General features: G+C 29.7%; 1 protein-coding gene across 1 annotated transcript; it reads left to right on the top strand.

The window, feature by feature from the left end:
- The first annotated feature begins 588 nt into the window (after positions 1 to 588).
- LOC145849618 (epsin-2-like) lies at positions 589 to 11,179 on the top strand. The gene is made up of 4 exons (XM_082954590.1): positions 589 to 886; positions 3,351 to 3,500; positions 5,069 to 5,215; positions 8,660 to 11,179. Exons 1-4 carry the CDS (start codon positions 662 to 664, stop codon positions 9,320 to 9,322), a joined length of 1,185 nt encoding a protein of 394 aa, XP_082810716.1. The 5' UTR covers positions 589 to 661; the 3' UTR covers positions 9,323 to 11,179.
- Positions 11,180 to 24,948: the final 13,769 nt, after the last annotated feature.

The following is a 24,948-nucleotide window of genomic DNA, read 5'->3' as shown; positions in this document are numbered from 1 at the left end:
ATTTTTTTAAAGTTTAAATGATGCTATTAAAACTAGTTTGAAGAACCACTTAAGTATTTTTTGTGATTCTGGTCACTTTTATTTTTTTAATTAAAGTTCAGACATTTGCGTATCTTTACATAAAGGCAAAAGCTGTATTCAGCTTAAATATGAGTATGTAAATTATGCAGTGTTATGTACTACTTGAATTAAAAGTATTTTTAATACAAATTAGTCTAAGTCTCTTACTTTTGACATATTATTAAAGCATTGAAAATATATTATCAAGAGATTATTAAGCTATAAATAATTTTTTACAGTGTTGCTTTATTTTATATAAAATATATGTACTTAAAGACTGTAAAACAAAGACCTATAAACTTATGGAACTTTTTTCTTAATTAAAAATTTACTTATAGTTAAATTGTTTAATGAAAAAAAAATGTGAATTTATTTTTATAACCTTATACTAAGTTTAATTTTTACTCTTGAAATACCTTGAACTTTACTTTAATTTTAAATAAAAATGTTAAAAATGCAACAAATTTTCTATTTTTATATGATTAATTAATATGAACTCATAATTAGTTTATTAGCTGTATGCAGTATTAATTAGCTTGTAATTGAACAGTCTCAACAGAACAAACTCCACAGCAGATTTTATTGTTTGTTGTAAAAAGTAATGAGCACTGGCAGCAAGATCATAGACGGCATCAGCCGTGAGTTCAGGTACGCCGAGTACAAGCTGAGGAAGATGCGCAGCGACAAGAAGAAGGACAAGAAGAAGAGCAAGTCCAAGCACTTTTCCTCTCAAGGCGGTGAAGCTTCCAGTTCAGCGGATTACCAGTTCAAAGAGTACAGTGACGCGGTGCCGTCTGACAAGACTGAAGAGGCCCTGCAGATACAGGTGCTTGCTTGGTTTTAATTTTTGTTGTTAAAAGTTCTCTGTGTTTAATAAAGTTGTTCTGTTATGATTTTAATTAAAATACCATTTTTTGAGCTAAAAGTGAAAGTTGTGTAATTGCTTATTTACTTTGAATTAAATTTGATGAGTTCTTAGAAAATCAAGTATGATTCATTCATATGCTTAAATAGATTTGGTATATTTCCTAGTATGTATCATAATTTGTTTTAAGGAGATAGAATTAGGTCAATCATTTTTGTTTTCGAAATTGACATAGGTTCTTAGTTGAAAGCTTAAATAATATTAACTATAGTTCAGTTTTTATAGTTCATTAAAGTTTAAATTTAATTTGAAATGTAATTTACAGAAAAATCTGTATAACAAACCTATGGACCATAGTTGTTTTTATTTTAAGTTTTTAAAAACTTAGAAGTTCATTTAAATATATTATCATTTATTTATTTTGTAAGCTTGAACTTCAAACTGGAGGGTAGACTAGTGTTGCAGTACTTCGAAAAATTTGTCAGAGTAAATTCAAATAAAGTTAAAATTTTATGATCAAAAAAGAAATGAAGCCTTTTTTTTATAATTTTTGAAAAGAAAATACTAAAAAAACTTAAAGCATTCAGCCCAAAAATTAGGGTTAGGGTTAGGGTTTATTTTCTAAGTTTTGTAAAGATTGCTCAACAATTGAAGAACGAGAAAGATTTTCATTAAAACATTTTTTTTTGCTATTTTTCTTTGTGCTTTTCATAAGGAACATATAAGACTCTTAAAATTTTCTTTAAATATAGTTAAAAGTAACTGGTAAATTTTTTTTAATAAAAAAAAGTTGGCAAAAAACTAGCTTTATATTTCCATGAAAATTCAATAACATTAAAACTGAAATGTTTAGTAAGCTTAAACTTTAAATAACTAAAACTCAAATTAACAATTTTATTTGTAAGTTATAAACATGTAATAAAGATAAGTAACTTGAATGTAAACTAACTTTGTATTGTTTTTATATATTTAAAAAATATATAGTTATATGCATATTGAAATTAGGTATTAAAATTTATTTAGGTGTTCTTAGTATGTAACATGCTAATTTGTTGTTATGGCTTTTATAACAAATAAAAAAAAGTTTTTTGATTTAAACTTCCTCAAGCTCAAGCTATTTAGAATAACTCGGTCTAGTTTGAATATATTAAAAAACTCAGGCTGACTCAGGTTTGTTAAATTTTTTTTTGAAAAGTTTTGGTTAGTTAAGATATTTCTCTAAATCTAAGACAATTTTTTTAACTTAAATGTTTTTTATTAAGTCCTGTTAATTTTTTGGTATTTTTAAGAATTTATGCTTGAATTACAGTATTTTTTTCAGTAATTGGCTCAATATAATCGATATTTAAATTTTTTTAATAAAGGCTAGTAATTAGTTACCTCATAGAAAGGCAACTATGTCCTTATTTGTAGAATACTAGTTTAGGTCTTAAGTTAAAAATATACTAAATAAAGTTATCAAGTTGATAAAATTAATTTCGAAAAATGATTATTTTTACTTAAGAATATGTTGAACTAATATTATTTTGAGTATGTGTGAATAATAGTGTACTGTAAGTGTTTAAACAAGTTATAACAAATTATTAATGTTAAGAGATTGTGTTATATTTAGTCATTGTTGAATTTTTATCTATAGAGTCATTATAAGCATACTTTATTTATTAATCATTTATTATTTTTTAATTATAGAATATTGATATTTTTTTAAACAGTTATAAAAATTTATTGTATAAATATTTACTGTTTTACAATAATGCTTGTTTAACTTTTACTATAATATTTCAATATTATTTAAAAGTATTAAAATTTTAAATACAACCATTATTGTTTCTGCATTAACATTTAGCAATCATATTTTTGTACAAAAGTTTTAAAGTTAGCAAAAATTTGTTATTTTTATCTCACAGTTGTGTTTAACAGCAAAAAATTACAACTAAAATTTTTAAACAGAGTTATGATTTGGTCAAGTTATTTGTAACATAAGTAACAACTTAATGTTTTAAGAATTAAACACTAATAAGCATATTTAGTAGTTTGAAATGTTTAAATGTATAGAATTTGTTCATTTAACCTGGGTATCCCAAATTTATCTTCACAATTGACATAAATTTAAAAAACAACTGAGACATTTAATTACTCAGTTACTTTTTTGTCCCCAGACTACCAAAATTGCCTTCAAATCAATTTCTGGGAGCCCTAATTTAAAGCAAAACAGCCATCATCTGTATATATGTTTAACTGTCCTCAATTTTAAACGACTAAAAAAAGAAGTTAATTAAAAAATAATTATATATATATTTATATATATTTTAAAAGATTCTTAAGTTTATATTAAAAAATTCTTTAGTTAAGTTTATCAAAAACCTTAAAAAAAAAAAACCAAAATAATCTTTACGTTTTATTGAAAACCAATCCTGACCACCAGGTGGCGCTGGCGATCAGCAAGGAGGAAGTGAAGGAGCAGGAGAGGAAGGAGGAGTCGGACGACATCAGATTGAAGCTGGCGCTGGAGGAGAGCAAGAAGGAGAGGAGGGAGGTTGAGGAGAAGGTGAAGAAGATGCAGCAGGAGAAGCAGGTTAAAAATTTTGAAAAAAAAATAAAAAATTGTAATTTGATATGATCAGGATGTGGCAGGAGAAACAGGTTAAAAAAAAAATTAAACAAAAAAAAAACAATTTGGTATGATCAGGATGCGGCAGGGGAAGCAGGTAAAAAAAATTGAAAAAAAAAAAATTGAACAAAAAAAAAAAATTGTAATTTGATATGATCAGGATGCAGCAGGAGAAGCAGGTTAAAAATTTTGAAAAAAAAAATTGAACAAAAAAAAACAATTTGGTATGATCAGGATGCAGCAGGAGAAGCAGGTTAAAAAAAAAAAATTTGAACAAAAAAAAAACAATTTGGTATGATCAGGATGCGGCAGGGGAAGCAGGTAAAAAAAATTGAAAAAAAAATTTGAAAAAAAAAACAATTTGATATGATCAGGATGCGGCAGGAGAAGCAGGTAAAAAAAATTGAACAAAAAAAAATCAATTTGGTATGATCAGGATGCGGCAGGGGAAGCAGGTAAAAAAAATTGAAAACAAAAATTGAACAAAAAAAAATTGTAATTTGATATGATCAGGATGCGGCAGGAGAAGCAGGTTAAAAATTTTGAAAAAAAAAATAAACAAAAAAAAAATTGTAATTTGATATGATCAGGATGCGGCAGGAGAAGCAGGTAAAAAAAATTGAAAAAAAAAATTGAACAAAAAAAAATAATTTGGTATGATCAGGATGCGGCAGGTGAAGCAGGTAAAAAAAATTGAAAAAAAAAATTGAACAAAAAAAAATAATTTGGTATGATCAGGATGTGGCAGGAGAAGCAGGTAAAAAATTTTGAAAAAAAAATAAACAAAAAAAAAATGTAATTTGATATGATCAGGATGCGGCAGGAGAAGCAGGTTAAAAATTTTGAAAAAAAAAATAAACAAAAAAAAAATTGTAATTTGATATGATCAGGATGCGGCAGGAGAAGCAGGTTAAAAATTTTGAAAAAAAAAATAAACAAAAAAAAAATTGTAATTTGATATGATCAGGATGCGGCAGGAGAAGCAGGTAAAAAACTTTGAAACAAAAAATTGAACAAAAAAAAATAATTTGGTATGATCAGGATGTGGCAGGAGAAGCAGGTAAAAAATTTTGAAAAAAAAAATAAACAAAAAAAAAATTGTAATTTGATATGATCAGGATGCGGCAGGAGAAACAGGTGTTAGTTACAGCCTTACAGTACTAATGCAGAAAATAAATGCAAATATTAATCAAAAACAAGTACTAAGTGATAAAGGCTGCACATTCATATAAAACATAAAACATTACATCACAAATACTGATTTTTACAATCAGGCAATTTCAAGCTAGGTGAAAAACTAAATTATATAATTTTTGGCATAGAATAAAAATTAAAAGCAGGAGATGCAGGTTTGTTAACTGCTGTTTTTTTTTACTTTATGTTTCGTTGTTTTGAATACTGAGTCAGTCAACATCAACCCATTTCAAATTTAACTTAAATAAAGTCTAGAATAAAAGAAAATTAAGTAAGTATTTAATTCTGAGTAGTAGTCCAGATCCGTTAAGAAATTCACAATCTCTGTTTGACTACAGGACCCTTGGGGAGGAGACGATCTTTTCTCAGCACCAGCACAATCTTCTCAACAGCAAGTTGATCCTTGGGGAGGAGCTACCAGCGGTCAGGCTCGCAGTAAAGACGATTGGGAGTTCAAGCAGCCTTCAGCGCCGCCGCAGCAACAGGTAATTTGTAAATTATTAAATATAAAATTGCATTGTCAATGACTGTCAGTGAGAATCTTTGGAAACGTTCATCAGTCGATAAGTTTAGTACTTAATACCATAATTCTAACTAATATCAATTCGATTTTTTGAACTTTAACAATTGGAGTGTAGAAAATATTAGCACTGTGCAAATTTTTTACTTACTTATTTTTACTTATTTTTTGCCACAGTAACAGGTATTTTGTTTAATTATTAATTCAATTGCAGTTTTTATGTGTAACACATCAAATTATTTACATGTTAATTTTATATTAAAACTAAGATGTTTCTTAAATTAAAAACTAAAATTAAGGGCATAGGGGGTCAGGGGTATTTTTAAACAAAAATTAACATCGACTCTTCTACTAAATATAAAAGTATAAACTATAAGTCGTGTTTTATAGTATTTTAATATTTAGGTTTACTTGGTATAGTCATTATTGTAAAAAAAAAATTCATTACATACGTATTCTTAAGCAATTGTTCATGGTCAATTTACTCTGAAGTTAAAAAAATCTGTCATCTGTTTCATTTTTAAAGCTTTTAACCTCAAATTTTAAGAAAAGGTTCCTTAGCTAATAAGAAAAAAAAGCCTATTGTATTGGTTTAAAAAATTTGAAAAGAAAATTATGACCAAAAAGTAAAGAAAAAATATTTTTGAAATTTTTTTTACAAAAATATATTTTACACAAAATTTTTAAATTTCCTGCAATATGGTTGTTTATTATTAAGTTAAAATATACTAAAAAAAGGAGGATTGCTTAAAAACTGTAGGAGAAGATGATTTTTAGTACAATGATTTTTTTTCCTTTTTATTTTGGCCCTTCCATAAGGATCATATTGAACTCTCCGACTTTGTCTCCTTATGTCTCAATAACTAATTTTTATTATATAATACGGTGAAAAGCAACTACTGACTAAGTTTGAGGTCCTTAAAATTACCCCTATACCTTTAATTATACTTTTATTTGATAATTTAAGTGAAAATCTTTGTAATAATTTTTAATTGATAACTTTATTTTTAGTACATACTTAGTGTTGTACTTTTAACATATATTCTTTCGATTTTTTAATATTTCACATTTGGAATGAAGAAAATATTAGCACTGTGTGAGTTTTTTACTTACTCCTCTCTGACATGGGCCTTCAATGTAGAACTTAATTTTTTTTATAACACAAATAGAATCTTTATGCGTTTTATTTTATAGTTGGAGTTTTTTACAAGCATTTTATAGCTTTTTAAATTAAGTTTAAAGTTACTTAAGTAAATTTTAATACTATATTAATTTGATGCTACTCTTATAAATAATTTATTAGTTTATGGTTTGCAAATTCAATTGTTATTCAAAAATAAATTTTTAATAGTTTCACAAGGTCAAAGCAGGTTTTGCTTTATATAAATTTAATTTAAAAATAATAGTCTTAAAATCTATCTAAAAATAAAACTTTAGCCAGTTTTTTATTATAATTCATTAAGCTTTATCTATTAAGCAGCATAGTTTTATTTTAGATATATAAAATATTTTTAAAGGTAAATAACGTATAATGTAGATTTGAATATCCTTGGGACAAAAAGCTATAAAAAATTTATAACAAAAACACTTGAGCTAGGTGCATTTAGTCAATTACCCAAACGGAAGTATTAACAAACCACACATTATTATTAGCTCTCTGCTAATTTTATTAGCTGCCTTCTCGACTATATATATGTCAGCAAAAACTGCATTAAAAAATGCATTATTTTCTAAAAAGTGTTAAATGTATTTAAGTTTTATTTGAGCAGCCAATGGAATGTTTTAAAGGAAATGTTTGCTTTTTTCAAGTAAAGTTTTTATGCAAACAAATATTTGAATTTATTGAAATTTGTGGTGTCTAAGCAACTTTTTTTTAAAGTTTTAAGTGTTTGTTTTATCAGCTAATTCGAGTAAAGAGTAAATGGCTTTAAATAAATGAAAAATTGTAAAATGTTTTTTTTTAATTGCAAAATTAACCTACAAAAAGTTAGCTAAAATTGTTTTTAATGAGTGCTTTAATCAAATTAGGTTATTTATCTAATCTAAATGCTTATTTCAAATTTTGTACAAGAAAATTAACCATTCTATATTCATATAGTTATCCTGCTTTTTTTTGAGTATATTGAACAAAGGCCGAAAAATAAATATTTAGCATATAATAAGAACTATCATCTTTTTAAAGTTATTCTCCTATTAATCACAAGCCCTATAATTAGGTATAAATATAATATTTCTGAAGTATATTTTTAATTAGGCTAATGAGAAAAAATTGATCATAGTATTACACCGACCTTAAATTAAATTTTTTTATGAAGAAAACAGTAGTCTTACTTTTTATATACAACAAGCCACACAGTTATTATAAAAACTTTATATGGGTTTGGCTAAGTATATTTATAGCGACATTTAACTGCGCTATTTGCTCACTAGCCTACGTATCTATTTGCTCACTTGAAGTTTATAATTCATACATTTGTACGCTCATGTAATTTGTTGTAAAATTATAAGTTTCAAAATGTACCTTGCATGTAAATAACACCTTGCGTGGTTAAATTTGCTTTTTTTTTTTGACAAAAAGTATATGTTTGCATTTGAAGCTATGTCGTTAAATACTTTTGAACATTTTCATTCGGATTTACGTACTTAGACTTTAATTTCCCATAAAATTGTTATACCAACACTTTTTGCTTAAAATAAGAAAAAAATATTTTAGTCAAAGCATGAAAAACAAACATTTTGAGTTTTCAAAATAAAATATTATCTAGCTAGTTTACTTTGCTAAATGATTTAAAAAAATAGTTTCAGAATAAGTTTTAATAGTTTGTAGATCTCTTTTTATATAAGTAGATTAATTTAATTGATTTTTTTGAGAAGTAATCCAACAAAAACAATTATATAAGACTAATTTTGAATTTAATAGTTTAGTCATTAAATTAATTGACAAACCAGTTTTTATATAAGTAGATTAGTTTTATTTTGTTTTTACTTTTAGTCTAACAAACAAAATTATGTAAGAATAATTAATTATTTAACGATTTTTTTCTTTATTATTTGTAAACCACCTACAAGCTGATTAACTAGTTTTGTACTCTTTTTTTTTGGATGATTTTAATATCTGGATATTAATTTATTTTTTGTTAATTGACTAAGATAAAGACAATAAGTTTTAAATATGTTATTCATGCTTTAAAGTAAGTTTAAGCATGAAAATTACCTCAATATAAAATTAAAAGCTTTGAAATAAGTTTGTACCGGCTCTGACAAAATAATATAGTATTTACTTTTTTTGTTAGTTGTCCAATCGAACTATTAAGTTTTAAAAATAAGATTAAACAGCTTCCTTTATATAACTACATTAGTATAGATAAAATATAGTCATTTAAGATTGACTTTATTATTTGTATCACAGGTCGTCCAATCAAACGACAGCTTTTCCGATTTGTTCTCAACCCCGCAGCAACCTGCAGCAAATCAGAGCTCGGATCCGTGGGGAGGCGCCGCTGCCGAAACCAACAACAACTTCGACCCGTTCGCGTCGCAGCAACCAGCATCGTTCGACGATTTTTCATCCAATCAGAAGCAGGAAGTCAGCTTCGACCCGCTGGCCGAGTTCGACAGCTTGCACATCGAGCAGCCCGCGGTCGCCAACGGCAACCAATCTGCGTCTCAACCCGACTTTTTTTTGGACCAGACCTTGGTTGCGACCGGCAGCAACGGCCAAGCTTCCGCAGCAACGACCGACCCGTTTGCCGAGATGACCTCCAAGCCTAGCAACGGGTTTTTCGACGGGGCCATGTCAGACCTGGTCAACATGAACAGCCTGTTGCCATCGAAACCGGTAACCAACCCGTACGAGATGACCAAGGACCCCAACTCGAACGGCATGACGTCCAGGAACCCGTTCATGGTCCGGGGGCCGCAGCCCTCTCTCAACCAACTATCGCAGAACAATGGCAACGGGAACTTGTTTCCCAGCAACCAGGGCAACGGACAGCCCTTCGGGGTTTTCGGGGGCCAGCAAGCGATGCAGCCCGCAAACGGGAGTTTTGTCAACACCCAGAACCCATTTTAGTTTCGCCCCTGATATTTCGTGTAGTACACTTGGGCGAGCAATATCACATTTTTATTAAAAAAAAAACAACAAAAAGCACCGCCGATATATGTGTTTAAAACGTTTCTACCTGTCAGAGCTATATTTAGAAATTTCAAATTAAACTTTTTCATTGAGCGCAAGCGGAGCGTTGAAACGCGAAATTCTTGTGAAAAGTTGTATAACTTCTCGTGCCGTGGCACTCCACTTTTCTCTCTCTTTTTTCCGCACTTTTTGTTTTTGACTTCAGGTGAGTTTTGTTACTTTTTGCGTTTATACATCGTTTCTCAGCTGAATTTTTTTCGGCCGCTATAGTCTTTCATGTGGCGGAGTTTTTGTTTTCTAAACGTCGTTTGATTTCAGTTTATACTCGGATTAATAGTTAAAAACGTCTGTGTTGAAATTCTCATCAGTTAAACGAGTTTATATTCTTACCTGACTTTTTAAGTTTAAGTTTGTTTGTTTACTAATAAATCAGTCGAAAAATCAGGGACTTAATCAGAAAAGCATACAAACGGGTGCTTTAATTTGCCACCTAAACTGCCCAAGTTGTCGTGTTCTGGTTGGAAATGAAGTAAAAGTACATCGCAAAGCGTGTTTTTCCTGTTGAGCAAATCCTCTCTTGTTTGCGTTGCTTATCAAAACAGCCGTGGGCTAAAAAGCGCTGAATTTATTTCGAAGGTCGGATTAAAATTGTTTCCGCCGAATTTGTTTCTCATTATTTCGATTAGTCTATTTATGTGCTTGTTACTTTGAGTGTATGATTTTTCGGTGTAAACCTTTAACTTTCAAAAGCGCTTGTTTTTTTTCGAACTTTTTCTCTAAATTTATATGTTACTATTTATAATCAGCCACCTTTAACACTTTTCATCCAATTTTGACTTAATGGCATTTTTTACACTAAAATTCTCAGAATATCTTGATTTTGTCAATTTTGGCTGCTTTTGAATTTTGACCCTCCACTAATTTTGAGTGCATTAAAATTAATCTCATTAACATATTTATTAATAATTAAAAGTATAACCTCCAACTTTACACACATTTAACTCATATTTATTCCATTACATTAGCTGAGCTCTTAACTATGTGGCCTTTTTATCAACTTATGTGAAATGTGAAGTTTTTTCAGACGAGTATTTTTCAATGCGAAATGAAATAAAGTTGTGTAATATAATTAAATGTGTGAATAAATCAATTACAAGTGAGAAATTCATTCCAACTCGATCGTGTTTGTTGCATTGTGTCGTCACAAACTGACTCATCCAGTTTCTTTGTGACGTCACAATCAAAGTTGTTTACCTTTGTTCGCCGAACGTTGGCAGGTTTTGTAAAGCGTCTCGTCAAATGTTAAAAAGAGTATGTTTGTACAAACGTTATAAAAAGCTTACACTATTTGATTTTTACTTTACTTTCTTAACTGCTTTCAAAAAATTAAGTTTTCTCGTCTTGCTTGCTAATAAACATACGTTGAAATTGTTTGTGTTATTATTTCTGTATATTTACTCGGCGTTTCGCGCACAGGTGTTGAATGAGAATTCCAACCAACTCGTTGAAACACGTTGTAGCGAAAAATTGCATTGTTCAGTTTTCAACTGAGGGCTGATGTTGAAATGAAAGAAAAATAAAACTTTGGTTGAAGCGCATAAAGGGCACTCGTCAAAGCAAACAATCGAGCTGAAGTACAAAAGTTTTATTTTTTTGCCTCTTGAACGATCGATAGCTGCTGATTGAAGTTTAATTAGCTTCGATTGCATAGGTGGGGACTGGGAAAATGATGTGTACAAAGCTAATAACTTTTCCCACTGTAATCTTACACCGTAATGTAACTTTTTAAGCAGTTTTTTTTGTGCTTGATTTGTTTTGATTAAGCGAGGTGTTTTTTTAACTGTTTTTTTTTGTAAGTTTAAGACATTCGAACTCGGTGATAAACTTTATAAACAAAAGGTTATTTTTTTAGATAAAAATATAATTAACATGAGATCAAACTGAAATATTTTAAACGTTAGCTTGAAAATATCTAAAATAATATATCTTAATAAATAATAATTTTTAGATATATAAAATAATATCTAAAATAAAGATAATGCACGTTGAAACAACGGTGAACTGGGAAAAATGCGTTGAATAATTCATTGAATTTTTTGCTATAAGGCATGCTGAAAATTACTTAATATCATTTTGATGGCAAAATTAATGATTTCACTCGTCTCGTGTTTCAACGTGCGTAAGAAGTTGTATATTAAACGTGTTTTATCATTTTCTGACGATAACGCGTAGTTACTAAATGTATAATGACGAAATGATGTGACAGTTTTAATTTATACTTATGTGTCAAATGCGCAATCTAAATAACAGCGGTAGTTGCCTAAAGAACATAAATGTTTATGATAAGATTTTTTTATCAATATATTTTAAGCTGCTTAAGATGTTTCAAAATAATTTTTAGCTGTGCAAGCTTTTTATTGTTGGAAAAGCAACATTGCAAAAGTGTTTACAAATATGTCAAGAGGCACACTTGGTGCGTTTCATGCAAAGTAACACCATTGTGTTGAGATGCTTTTAAACAATTGTTTTTGCTTGCATTTGTACAATGTATAACATTTTCTAAACCAAATTTTACCAATCTTTTTAAAAACAGCTAGTTTTGTACACTTTAGAGGAAATTGATGCTAATCTATTTGCATACTACGTAAACATTTTACACAACAATAACCGAACTCAATAAAATTGTTAGATTTTCAAAAACATTTAGAAGCAGAATTGTTTTTCAGTAAAATAATTTTTTTTCACTCATTTAGATAAAACTTGTGGTATGATAGTTTGATAGATGGCTTCAAGTTATGCAACGTTGGATAATTTAAATTTTTTGGTTTTACCCTATTCATGTTGTGGCAAATCAAATTACCTCTAATTTTATGTAAGAGGATTAAATAATCTTGAAACAAATTTTTACATGAACTGATAGTTTGAAAATTACCATTTTTATATAGACATATAAAACCATGTAGACTCTTAGTTATGCTATACCACCTTACTATAGTGGTTCTAAAATCTGTGCACATTAGATACTAGAGAAAGTGTAAAATATTTTTATAAGACAAAATATATTATGATTTGAGTGTCTTAGAGTATAAAAACATTTTAGAAACTGTCATTTTTTTCGTAGTTAGCACTTAAAAAAAAAGTTACTTATGCATACATATTACTATTTTAAAAATACTCTGTGCACTGTAAAATATTTTTATGCACTGCAAACCGTAAGAACTACTGCCTAAATTTTTGAAAAATTCTAAGTTTAAGTTTATGGCGTTTATGTTTAAGTTTATAACTAAAACTTAGAAAATTGTTACTTTCTAAATAATTTACAGTTATGAGTACTTGGTCTAAGGTCATTGATTACTTCAGGGTAACTGTTTAACCTGGAATATGAAAGTTGAGAAAAAATTAGCTTAGAGATGAATATTAAAAAACAACTAGAGCTGTGAACAAAATTAATTAAAAAACCTGGCACTTAAACAATTATAACATGCAAACTTTTGAAACTAAGATTAGATAATAAATAACCGTTATGTACAAACAAAACAGTATATAAATATAAATCTTTAGTAATAAGACTTATTTAAAGTAATAGTTATTAAATTCAAGAAAGCTTGTACTATCAAAAACATCAAAAAAGCTTAAACAGTGGCCACCCTGGTACTTAAAACTCATAAAAAGTTAATTTGCAAGAATAAATCCTGCAAAATTCACACTGTTTATTTAGACGGTTTTTCTAATATTTGAGTATGGATTATAATGTGTTTCGGAGTTAAAATGTAAGTAAAATTAAATATTTATTATAATAACTTATGTGTCTCAAAACTTAATCTTACTATAAAAATTTATATAATAAAAAGTTTTACTTAATTTAAAAAACGTTCATTTTGCAGATGCAACTAACTTTAAAATAGTATATTTCAATCAGAAGTTTTATATAGAAAACTTGCTACTTGTAGAAGAATATTTACAACATTTAATATTTTTGGTATTACTTTGTTTTATTTACATTCTAACAACTGCTTTATTGTTTTATTTAATTTCCAGTATTGAAAATTCAGGCTATTACAATAAAATACGTCTAAAAATTGTAAAAATGAGTCTATTAATACAACATGTTTGAGCAGACTGAATAGAAAGTAATAAAATTTGTGTTACAATAAAAAAAAAGTGTTTGTTTTTAAGCCAAAATCTAGATTAAAAAAAAAAATCACAACCGCATAAGTGAACAAAAAAGTTACAGATGTTGTATTTATGCTTTATTTTGTCTAAAATGGATTTAAACACATAATATAGTTGATAACAACTATACTGGAGAAATTTAGGATTTTAATTCATAAACTTTGTACTTAAGCTTCGGAGTCAGACTCAAATTAGTTTTTGATTTAAAATACTTAACTGACCCACGTCGTCTATACTTTAATATTAGTTAAGATTTCACCATTTTCTCATGAAATGACAAGTTATATATATATATACATCTTTAGTGGTAAAATATAAATAAGTATTCGAACAAATTCTACTTAGATAATAGCTTTTCAAGGTTGGAAAACAAAACTTTAATGTTGAAACTTAATTTCGGATGAATGTTAGACATATAGTTTTTGAAACAAAAGAAAATAATGGTTAAAAAACTTAAAAGTAGTTGATGTGACTTAATTGATTGTAATTTAAAACGTACTTAATAAAGCTGTAAAATATAAATTCATTATATTTGTAAACTTTAATTTACTTACATTCTAGTTGAAGGAAAATTGGTTTCGTTTGTTTAAAAACACTATAGTTATCTTTACATCTGTAGAAATTTACTCAAAATATAATATTAAGAATGATTTTAAGTATTTTTGATATGTAAACTTCATCTAAGTTTATTTTGAAGATACTTTTAAACCTACTAAACTTTTATGCAGACTTTTTTTTGAACCAAGATTTCTTCCATTGTCATTCATAAACACTTACAATGAAAATGAACCAACAGTTCTAAAGAAAATTTACTGACACCTGAAAAGGGATTTAATAGTATATTTTTAACTTCTAATAGTTATGTAACAATTAACCATAAGTACTGACTTGGTTGGTTTTGTGTTTTTTATACCATGTAAATAAGTTTCCCAAACTTTTTTTTATAAGGCTCTTTGAAGAAACTAAAAAGAAAGTCTTCAAAATGATTTGTAATGAAACCACCCTAAAAAACGATTAAGACTTTCGTTGTTTGTGCTGAACAGAATATTTGTGTAAGTTTTAAATTACAGCCTTATTTTCTGAAAATTTCCAGTAGTTAATATGTTATAAGTTTCGAAACTACCCTTAAATACGCCTAAGACCTTTTTTTGCTCTTCATCACCAACTCTGGAATACCTAGTTTAAGTTTCAACTTATGGCTTCATGACCCCTTTACTACTCATGGCTTCTTTAAAACTCATGGCTCGCTTTGGGAAACCCTGATGTAAAGGATATAGTAAAAAAACTATATTTTTTTGAATTTTAGCACGTAACAACATTGTACATTAATAGTTATGGAAAGACAAAAACTAAACATTTAAACAGCTTAGTCTAGTTGCAATTTTTCCTTTTTCAAATGAAGCTTCCTTATAAGCGGCTCTAAATTCTTTACTTTTTGTATTTGATTTACAAAAACATAAAGGCATGATGGTCTAAATATAAGGAACTATATCGTTTCCAGCCTCTAAATTTGCCAAAAGTCAAAATTGTTTCAGTACTAATTGAAAACATAATTTGCAGAAAGAAAAGCAAAGTAATCAGTTTTTTTTATGGTCAAGATTTTTTATTGATATTAAATGTTGAAGAATTTGTAAAATTTATCAGTGAGAAAACTAGGTTTGTAGTTAAATTGAAAGTTTTTGCTGTATACTTGTGTACTAGAAAATTATAATTTACCTTTGCTTATGCACAAGTGATAAAGCAAAATATAATAAAAAGTAAGTTATATTGAAAGAATTAAAGCAAAAGTTTTACAGTCTTATTAGATTGTTTAGAAAATTGTAGAATATTTAATTAAACAGAACCTAACTGCGTATTGATTTTATCGCATATAAGACAACAAAGGTTTTATTTAAACTTTTGCGTTGACTGTGAAACTTTTCTAAACTTAAACTCTTTCAACCACTTCAAATTAAAACATTTTGAATACTAATCAATTTCGTTTGCCTTGTTTTTTAAATACTTTTAAACAATTGACAATAAGTAATTTATATTTTTTCTAGTTTTTACTTTAAACGTTTTTAGTATAAGACCATGCTTAAACATTTTCTTTTTGGCATAGTATAGACCAGTGGTCTTCAAGGTGTACACTGGTGCACATTAGTGTACACGATACTGTTTTTGGGGTGCATGAATTTTTTAGGGTACACGAAACTCATTTAGGGGTGGACGAAATTTTGAGATAACACAAAAAATACATAGAGTTAGATTAAGTATGTAGAGAATATTTAATAAAGTGAGTATTTAAAGAATACTGATCTGGGGAATTTGTAGAGTAGTGTTCAATTAATAAGTATATAAGACAAAGCCATATAACTAAAATATCATTGTGAAAATAAGGTAAAACAAATAAAGAGGTCAATTAAAAAAAGGATCAAATAAAAAAAATCAGCTTCAGTTGGTAATGGTTTGCATGTAAATACAAACTGATTTATGACTTTTAAGGAGAAATGCACTAATAAAAGTGTTTACGTAGTCCCACCACTAGCGGCACTTATTAAAATTAGAACTTGGGGTGCACCTATTTTATTTTCTGCAGCTTTGTGTACACAGAATTTGATTAGCTTGGCGACCTCCGGTACTATAGGGAGTCAATATATTATTAAAGACATCTAAATAAAGCTAAGTGAATTTTAAACAATTTTTATGTAAATTTATTAATGTGTTGTCTAATGAAATCTAATAGAAGTCTAAGAAACTTAATTGAAAAAAAAAATATTTTGATAAATTTGTAAGTAAATAGTTTAGTAACAGTTGTAAGAGTGTTACAAATCAAAATAAAAAAGAAATAAGATCACTATCACACGTGTATGTCAAAGAAAACATTACGACTTTACTTTATCAAAAATAAAATATGATCGAGAACTTTTACATCTTTATAGTTCACATACTTTAAATTGTCATACATAGGGTGTTTATTCTTCCAGAGATAAAATTTCCCATAAAGTTAGAGCCGTTAAAATTAAACACATTGTTTTTTGTTTAAATAGTTTATGTTTTTTTTAATTTAAGTTATTGAAATTTTAAACTAAAGTTAACTAAAAATAGCTGTTTCCAATTTCAATTAAAGCTATTAATCTTTTTATCTACGTTATACACTCACGATGCAAAAAATATTTGCTACAAAAGTACTTTATTATTCTAGTTTAATTATCAATATTTGTTTTAAGCTATATAAGGTATATAAGGTAGAGAGTTTTAACAAAAAAAAACTTCTCAAATTTATGAAATTTATGCTAAATAAATAATAGATATTTTGACTAGTAGTTGTTTAACTTTAAACCAGCTTGACAGTTTTTTATAATATTTTTTATATGTTTATAGCAAACTACAAAGTAGTCCTGGATATTTTATTTTGCTACAAACATAAAGCCTGATATGATAAAACTTATCAAACAAAAAAAAAAAACAAAAAATTAAAACAAAATATTTTATTCTTTTTGAAACCCAATTTTCCCCAATTTTTCTGACCTTAAGTGTTGTCAACCAGAGCGCAATGCTGCCCTCCCACATTCTCCCTAGCAACCCACCCGACCTGCCTGGTCACCAAGGCGACCAGCCTCTCCGAAGTCTTCTTGTCCATGGCGATGCGGTCCCTGGCCCGCAGGTGGGCACCCAGAAACTTGTTAGCGTTTCCCTTCCACTTTTCGGGTTCGGACCAATCTGGCCCTTCGACTTTCAGCGTGAACAGGAAAAGCGTCCGCAGCACTTTGGGGTTTTGGCTGGAAAAGACGTCGAACAGCAGGGATGTGGTTTGCGCGGGAAGCAGGTGAAAATTGGCGAAGACCACCGCCCTCGCTCCCTCAACCTCCACCTTCCTCCTCAGAACCAGGAAGATCTGCTCCAAGGCGAGTTGCGGCGCCACCGCGTGGTAGAGCGCGCAGTCGATGAAAAACGGGTCGCTGTACGCCATCTTGCGGGAGTAAGCGGTCGCCAGGTGGCAGGCGAGGTCTTCGGTCGTCCTGGCGCCGCTCTCGCCCGAAACCAGGGTCAGGGAGCCGGGATGGCAAGACGGATCAACCGAGCAGTTTCCGACCGACCCGGGGTGGCAAGACGGATCAACCGAGCAGTTTCCGACCGACCCGGGGTGGCAAGACGGATCAACCGAGCAGTTTCCGACCGACCCGGGGTGGCAAGACGGATCAACCGAGCAGTTTCCGACCGACCCGGGGTGGCAAGACGGATCAACCGAGCAGTTTCCGACCGACCCGGGATGGCAAGACGGATCAACCGAGCAGTTTCCGACCGACCTGCGCATTTCCGTCCACAAGCGGCGCTGCTGGCCGCCGTACTTTTTCTCCCAACCTCTTATTTCCCGTTCCATGTCGACCAGGTCCGGCTCCCGAAGCCCGAAAGCCAACCCAAAGCCGCTTTTCAAGCAGCTGCAGCATTTTAATGCAGTCTTTGGCGTCAGCTGGGGAACGGCGAAGAACAAGAAAGCGCACAGCAGGGCAACGAAGAAGGCGCGCGGCTCGATCGGGCAGCATCTTCTTTTCGCTTTGAAAGTTGCGTTTCTTCTCGCGAACGGCAGCGCTCTCTCAATACGACGTCTCTCGATGTAATCGAAATGCCGCTTTTCGATGTCCGGGTCGCCCCTGTACATGGCGTTCATCGTGTTCTTGATGTCTAGCAGCCCCTCGTTGTACTTGTGGCCGTCGTGGCTGGCCGCCCCGCACGGGTCGCAGCTCATCCTAAAGTTTTGGTTGAATGCATCAAACGGTTCTTTAACACTTTCAAACAGTTGTCTACTTTTTTCTTCATCCCTGCAATAAAAGTTTTGATCGAGGGAATTTCCTGCTTTGTTGCCGCTTTCAAAAAACTCGCTACTTCTTTCTTCATCCCTGCAATGGAAATTTTGATCGAGGGAATTTTCAGCTTTGTTGCCGCTTTCGAACGATTCGATCCCTCTTTCTTCGTCTCTAGTCCACCTGCTCCAGTCCACCGAGACTTCCGAGCCGCTCCCCGAAACCCTTCCGCTGTCTTCTGAAAGCCGGGAGAAGCTGTCCGAAATGCCGTAGTGGCCGGAGCTCTTTTTCCTGGTCGCTGGAAATCCCGAAGTGCCGAAAATGTCGGAGAAGTTCGCCGAGACCTCTTCCGTGCAAAAGCTCCCGTCGAACTCGGTCGGATCCTCGTCTGCGATCGGATCTTCCTTGTTGAAGTAGTGGGGGCGGTGGGCCGGGAAGTAGCGGAACCTCGACGGCCTGAGATCCTTGCCCCTGCTCGCCACTTTCACCCGCGACCCTTTCGGCCACCCTTTCGGAAAATTGCTTTTCGTGAACGGGAACACGCTCTGCTCCGCTCGGAAGTCCCTGGAAAACAACATGCTCTTCAACTCCTCCCGCGAGCGAGACATGCCGTCTAGTGGTTTGAACTTGTAAAAGCTGTCCATGTTTCTAAAATTTCAAACTTGTTGTGTGTGTCTTCTATGACTTTTTAAATTTTTTTGTGTATTTTTAAATTTCATAAATTTGCTTAGACTAACGGCATGGCAACCGAGCTACTATGTTTGCTTAAAATTGCTTAAAAAATAATTTAACAAAAGTCTTTCGTACTTTCTGCACTTTCCTTTATTTTAATAACACTTTGATTTGCAAAAGAAGTTTAAAATCTTTGGTCAGACAAGTATTAACACAATTTTGTAGCAATCATAATTTTTTTAGTTTCAGTCTTACTACTCAGCTTATGGAATCAACTTTTATAAACACGGAAAAAAGTTTTATGAAACTTTTACATCTTTATCATTCATAATTGTTCTTCTGTTAAACTGAAAGATTTTGTATGTTAAGCTGTTAGCTAATTTTAATTCTTTTGATATTTTTTTTTTCACAGCTACCTCTAACACAGTGTTTCCCAACCTTTTTGATGCTCTGCACCCTAACACTATATGCTATAATTATTTATAAATAATTTGATTATAAAATCAATTATTTCATTAATTAATAATTTGTATTTTAATTTTAATGATAGTGTACTATATTAACAAAAATAAAATACTTGGAAATTTAAAAACATAACAAACTATATTCTAACAAGTTTTATCTATTTTTTATAAGGTAGAAAAAATAGATAAAAATTAGATATACCAGGGGTAGCGAGCACCCCTGGTTGGGAACCCCTGCTCTAATACTATAGATTAACTTAACAACCTAAGCAGAAATTATAAGAACTTAGAAAACCTTTATATAAAACGATTGAAATATTAATGTTGTAAGTAAACTTTTTATACTTCATACTTATTTTAAAACTGATTTATTTTTCGACTCAAGTTGTAAATACTGTTGAGTTTAGTTTTACTTTAGTACGTAACTAATGTTTCACAGTTAAAATTTACATTTGAAACAATTTTAGTTTTCTTTTTATAAATGTATTTAGATAAGTTTAGTCAACTTAGTTTTATCAAATTTTTGAAAAAAGTCATCCGTGCAAAAGTGACGGCTAGCGCAATATATTGCACAAGTAAAAAATTTATACCATATTTTAAAAGTAGTTTGAATTTCAATTTTTAAGATTACTACTTGCTAAAATAGTTCAAAAAAAGAATACAAATACGTTTAAATAGTTTTATTGGATCATTTTTAATGTTTTTTTAATTTGTTTAAGTATTAATAGTTCAAATTTTACATCGACTTTCTTGTAAAACAAAGAAAAATTAAAAGGCACACTAGAACAAGAATCAGTATATACATTCTACAACAAATAACTTCTAAGTTGTACGGTAGATTGTACTTGTAAGACATAAAGTTATTATAATAAAAATGTATAACAGCATTTACACACGAATATTAGTAAACATTATCTAAGAAAAAGTAGTTTATTTAGTTTAAACTACTGTTTAAACTTTAATTAAAACTGCACTTACACACGAAACGATGCAAACAATAATTAAATGCTTTAAAATATTTTTAGACTGAAATTTACTTTTATGTTGAAATATTATCATTCACTAGTAGTTTAAGATTAAGTAAAATGCATTAACATACCAGGTTAAGCAAATTTTTAAGCCGTAATGATAACTTACACATTAAAAGATCAAGAGCATTAAGACTACTACACTGTTAAATTAGCTAAAAATAAGTAAAACTATTTAAGTGCTGTTTTACTTTACCAAAAAAAAGTTTTCAATTAAAAAAGTATTTTAAAGACTCTCAACATTTCAAAACTAAACTTAAAACAATAAAGTTTAATTTCATTTTCAAAAATCCTGGTTTGTGCGTGTTTTTGTGCGCCTATGGATTTTATGTTGTATTTTTGACTCTAAACTAAGTTAATGTTAATTTAAATTGACTTCTATTAAAAAAGTTAAAAAAATTATATAGTCAATTACTTTATGCTTTTGAAATCAATTTTTAAATATTTTACTTAAAAAGAAATTTTAATTAGGATTGAAAACTTTTGAATTTTAGTTGTAATATAAATTTATTTTGATTTTAATATGTCTTAAACTAAGTAAATTAAAGTTTTTGTATAATAAAAATTAAAATAGAGTTTTAAATCAATTTGATTTTTAAAAGTCTATTAAATTTAAGTTTAGCTTAGCTTAACTCATTTTAAGTATAGTTATAAATTGATGAATTTTTTAACTGTGCAAAAATGTCATCTGTGTAAAAGTGACGATTTGTTTAAAATTGACGTCATGCAAAGTTGGATACTCGTTTAATATAGACGCTTAGTGCAAAAAACCCGTATGAAAATGACGTTGTTCGAAAAAAAGATCCATTTAAAAGTGACTAACAACCTGGATGGGAATTATTCGTGTGGGATTTGATTCGGGTAGGAAATGATTCAGGGGGGAATTAATCGGGTGGCAATTGTGCGCGGGTGGGAAATGTTAGTATACCTTTCACGGCAAACCGGACATATTTTAATATCCCTGAACGACGTGTTTGCGCAGTCGATTTTCAGCCCAAAAACAGCAGCTTGCATGCAACCTCACTCATGCAAACAACTCAAAAAACCCCGCCCATGACATTTGAACAACGCTTAAATTTTTAAATTCTTATTTTAGTCAATTCGAATAGCCTTCTGTGCAAATGTTTAAATCTAGATATTTCTGCAGCGCACTTTTTGTTAAATCTTCTTCTGTGCATTCGCATGCATTCTTCAAATTCTCTACCAACCATGCTTAACTTTGAACAAAACTTTTGCAACATCTTCAACAGCACCGTCATCGCGGAAAAAGGAAACAAAAGCAGTTTTAAACTTTCGTCGATTCCTCGTCTACGAGGTTGAGCCAAAAGTTCGGCAGCCAAACTGGGATGAAGAATGGAATGAGAAACAACGCCAGCACGTGGTGAGAAAAACGCTCGACCTTTTCGCACCGCTTCTAAAGTCGCTCTGCCTTGATTTTCAAACCAGCTTGCAAATTAGTGATGACTTTGTTTAAGTTAACGACTTTTCGTACTTTGGAAGCAAGTCCGCTCAGTTCTGCTTCAGCGCGATCGTTTATTGCGTTTTAAAGCATTAGGTGTTTTTCGCGTCCCGGGTAAAACGCTTCCAGTTTTAAAACTTCCATTACGAAATTTTTACAAATATTACTCCTTAACAACTAATTAATTTAAAAAAAGTCCTGTATGAATGAATGTTGTTTTAAATGGGTATTTTATGGTTGTATCACATAATTCTTAATTTGTATTATTGTTATGTTTAATATAGTATTAATATATAAGTTTGATAACAAGCTCAAGTGTTTTATAAAGACACTCTTTACATACTTTTAAACTTCACCGTTGTATTTAAAATTATAAAGATTTGCAGGTTTTAAAAAGTTTTTCAAATTTGAAATAACCAATTTTGTTGGCTAAGAACTAATATATATAAAAAACTATAATCAGCCACAAAAATAATCAGACTTGAAGTTTTTTTAAATATCTAAGTAAAACAAAACTACTTCTAAAGTTAACTGACTTTTTAAGAAATTGCATATTTATAATAACTATTTATTAATTTAACTAGATTACCTTATTGTCCACACAATAATTTTTTTTTATTATACTCATTAGAAGCCTACAGATCATAAGCTTGTTGTTAAAGAAAGCTACAGTATATAAACTTTTAGTATACTTAGTCTTAAAATGACCATTTTAGCTACTTTTAGTAATCTTTACTATTTTGTCAAAAAACTACCTGTAGTACTTCATTTACGATTTACAAAAAAAAAGACGAACGCTAACTTTATGAAGCATTTAATAAACGTACCATATAAAGTTGGGAAAGAAAGCTTTTTGGGTCGGCGGGCTTAGTGTGGAAAGATTTAATGTGCTGAAGTTTTTTTTATTTTATTTAATTTACAAAAAGTACTCAATTAAGTAATTCATTTCGACTAAATACCAATTGTATTTGACTTTTTGTTTACTACATCTATTGTAAGTTTTAAATCATAAATCGAAAATTATACCTTAAACCAATTTTTTGCTTTTAATTTCAAACTACAGAGTATCTAGTGAACTAATATGCTCGAGGGCCGCTGTATTACTTTTCGCTGGCTGGATTCAACTTAATTTTTTTTTAGCATTGGCAAGCAAGGTCCAGTTTGCGGGTCTTACATTGCTAACCACTAAATTAAGTATATGTGTAACGCAAGTAATAATGTTTGTAAACCAATAAAGTAAGAAATATATTAACTAGTTAACAAAAAAGTACTTCACAGATTTTCATACTTGTATTCATATTGTGGTCAGGTTTAAGTACTTATAAGACATTTTTCTTGGTTTAGAGCAGGGTTTCCCAAAGTGGGGCATTACAGAAGTTTAGGGGACTTTAAGCAGTAAAGACCCTATGAATAGTAAAGGGGTCAGAGGGGCCATGAAGCCATAGTTTGAAACTTACACTAGACGTTCTGTATTTGATGTTGAAGAGCAAAAAAAGGTCTCAGATCTATTTAAGGGTAGTTTTTTATGGAGGTCTTGTCGGAGGTGGCCTTACGAAAAAAAGTTTGGGATACCCTGTTTTTGAGATACGCAATAGTTAATTAAAAATTGATAACTACCATAGTTATTTTTGTAAATGATGCGATCAGTATAGGTCTGAATAATTACAAATAAATGAGGTAGCTTTTGTTTAACTTTACTACTGTAAATATAAAACTGATATTGAACTTTCTGTACAATAGGAACAAAAACTAAGGAGTGTTTATTTTCATTTTTTTTTAAATGTACAAGATAGCTTGTTGCTTTTTCAAGTTTGGAAATCAATTCTTTATTTAAACACTTTAATTTTTTATTTTATTTCAGAAATTCTGTCTGTGCTTTAACTTTTTTTGGACTAAGTAAAAGTTAACTTTTTAGAAATAAAATAAATAAAAGTTGTTAGAGTTTTTAGAAAAAAATAATTTTTTGTAAAGTTTACGCAAAACTGTTTGTTCGAATAACTGTTATTCTAGTAAAACTTTTTTTTTTTTGCTTGGTATTGCTATAAAACATACTTCAGTTGTTTCTTTAATCAATTTAAGGTATAAAACTAATTAATGTTTCTACATTACATAATTTCAAATTAAAAATTTAGTATTGGTTAAGTTGAACTTTTTAAAATATTTATTTTGTTTAGGTAACATATGATAATGAAATTGTATCTTAAAGTGTTAAAAAAGCTAAACTAAAATTAAAATTTAATTTTATATTCAACTTAAAAAAATAAAAACGTTCATCTAACTTTTTAAAGTTAAAAAAAATGTAATCTCAGTAAGACTTACTACTTTTAAACATATTTATTTTGTTTTTGTCTTATTACAAGTATTATTGTTTAAGGAAGAAAGTTTATCAAGTCAAAACTTTGTTATCAGTAGAAGAATTTTAAAATTATTTTATTATTTGTAAAATGACTAGATATGTAAAATAAATAAACACTTCTAAAATTGTAAGAATTGTTTCAGTAGCTTTGATAGTTCATATAATTTAACTCACCTAAAATCTTCTAAAGTTTGATTGTATATTAATATAAAAACAAAAAGGTGCATTTAAATTTAAAAAATGATATTTATGTTTTTTGAATATATAGAAGTGTTTTTAAAAGACATTACCCATTTTCTATCGAATTTTGAATCAAAACTCTTGGTTTTTATAGTATCTACCGACTAAACAGTTTTTTTTTGTTTAACTAAATCTAGTTTTAGATTTTCATATGCCTTTATAACTTATATTTCAATTATTAGGTATGTTAATGTAAATTGCGCTGTTCATTGTTTTCGTCTATCTAAACTTTTTAAGTATTTTTTATTCCTATGTTTTAATGATGAAGTATACGCTATTTATTATTTTCATTAAATAAAAAACTGTAATAGATTTGTTCAAAATAATACATTTGATACATAATTTGTTAGTTCATTTACAGGCTCCTTTAGTATTTATTAATTTGTT

The sequence above is a fragment of the Thalia democratica genome, chromosome 2 (assembly GCF_965202585.1).
Source record: "Thalia democratica chromosome 2, ktThaDemo2.hap1.1, whole genome shotgun sequence".
NCBI classification, from domain to species: domain Eukaryota; kingdom Metazoa; phylum Chordata; class Thaliacea; order Salpida; family Salpidae; genus Thalia; species Thalia democratica.
The sequence above is the reverse complement of the archived record's forward strand: the minus strand, read 5'-3'. Positions and strand labels throughout refer to the sequence as shown.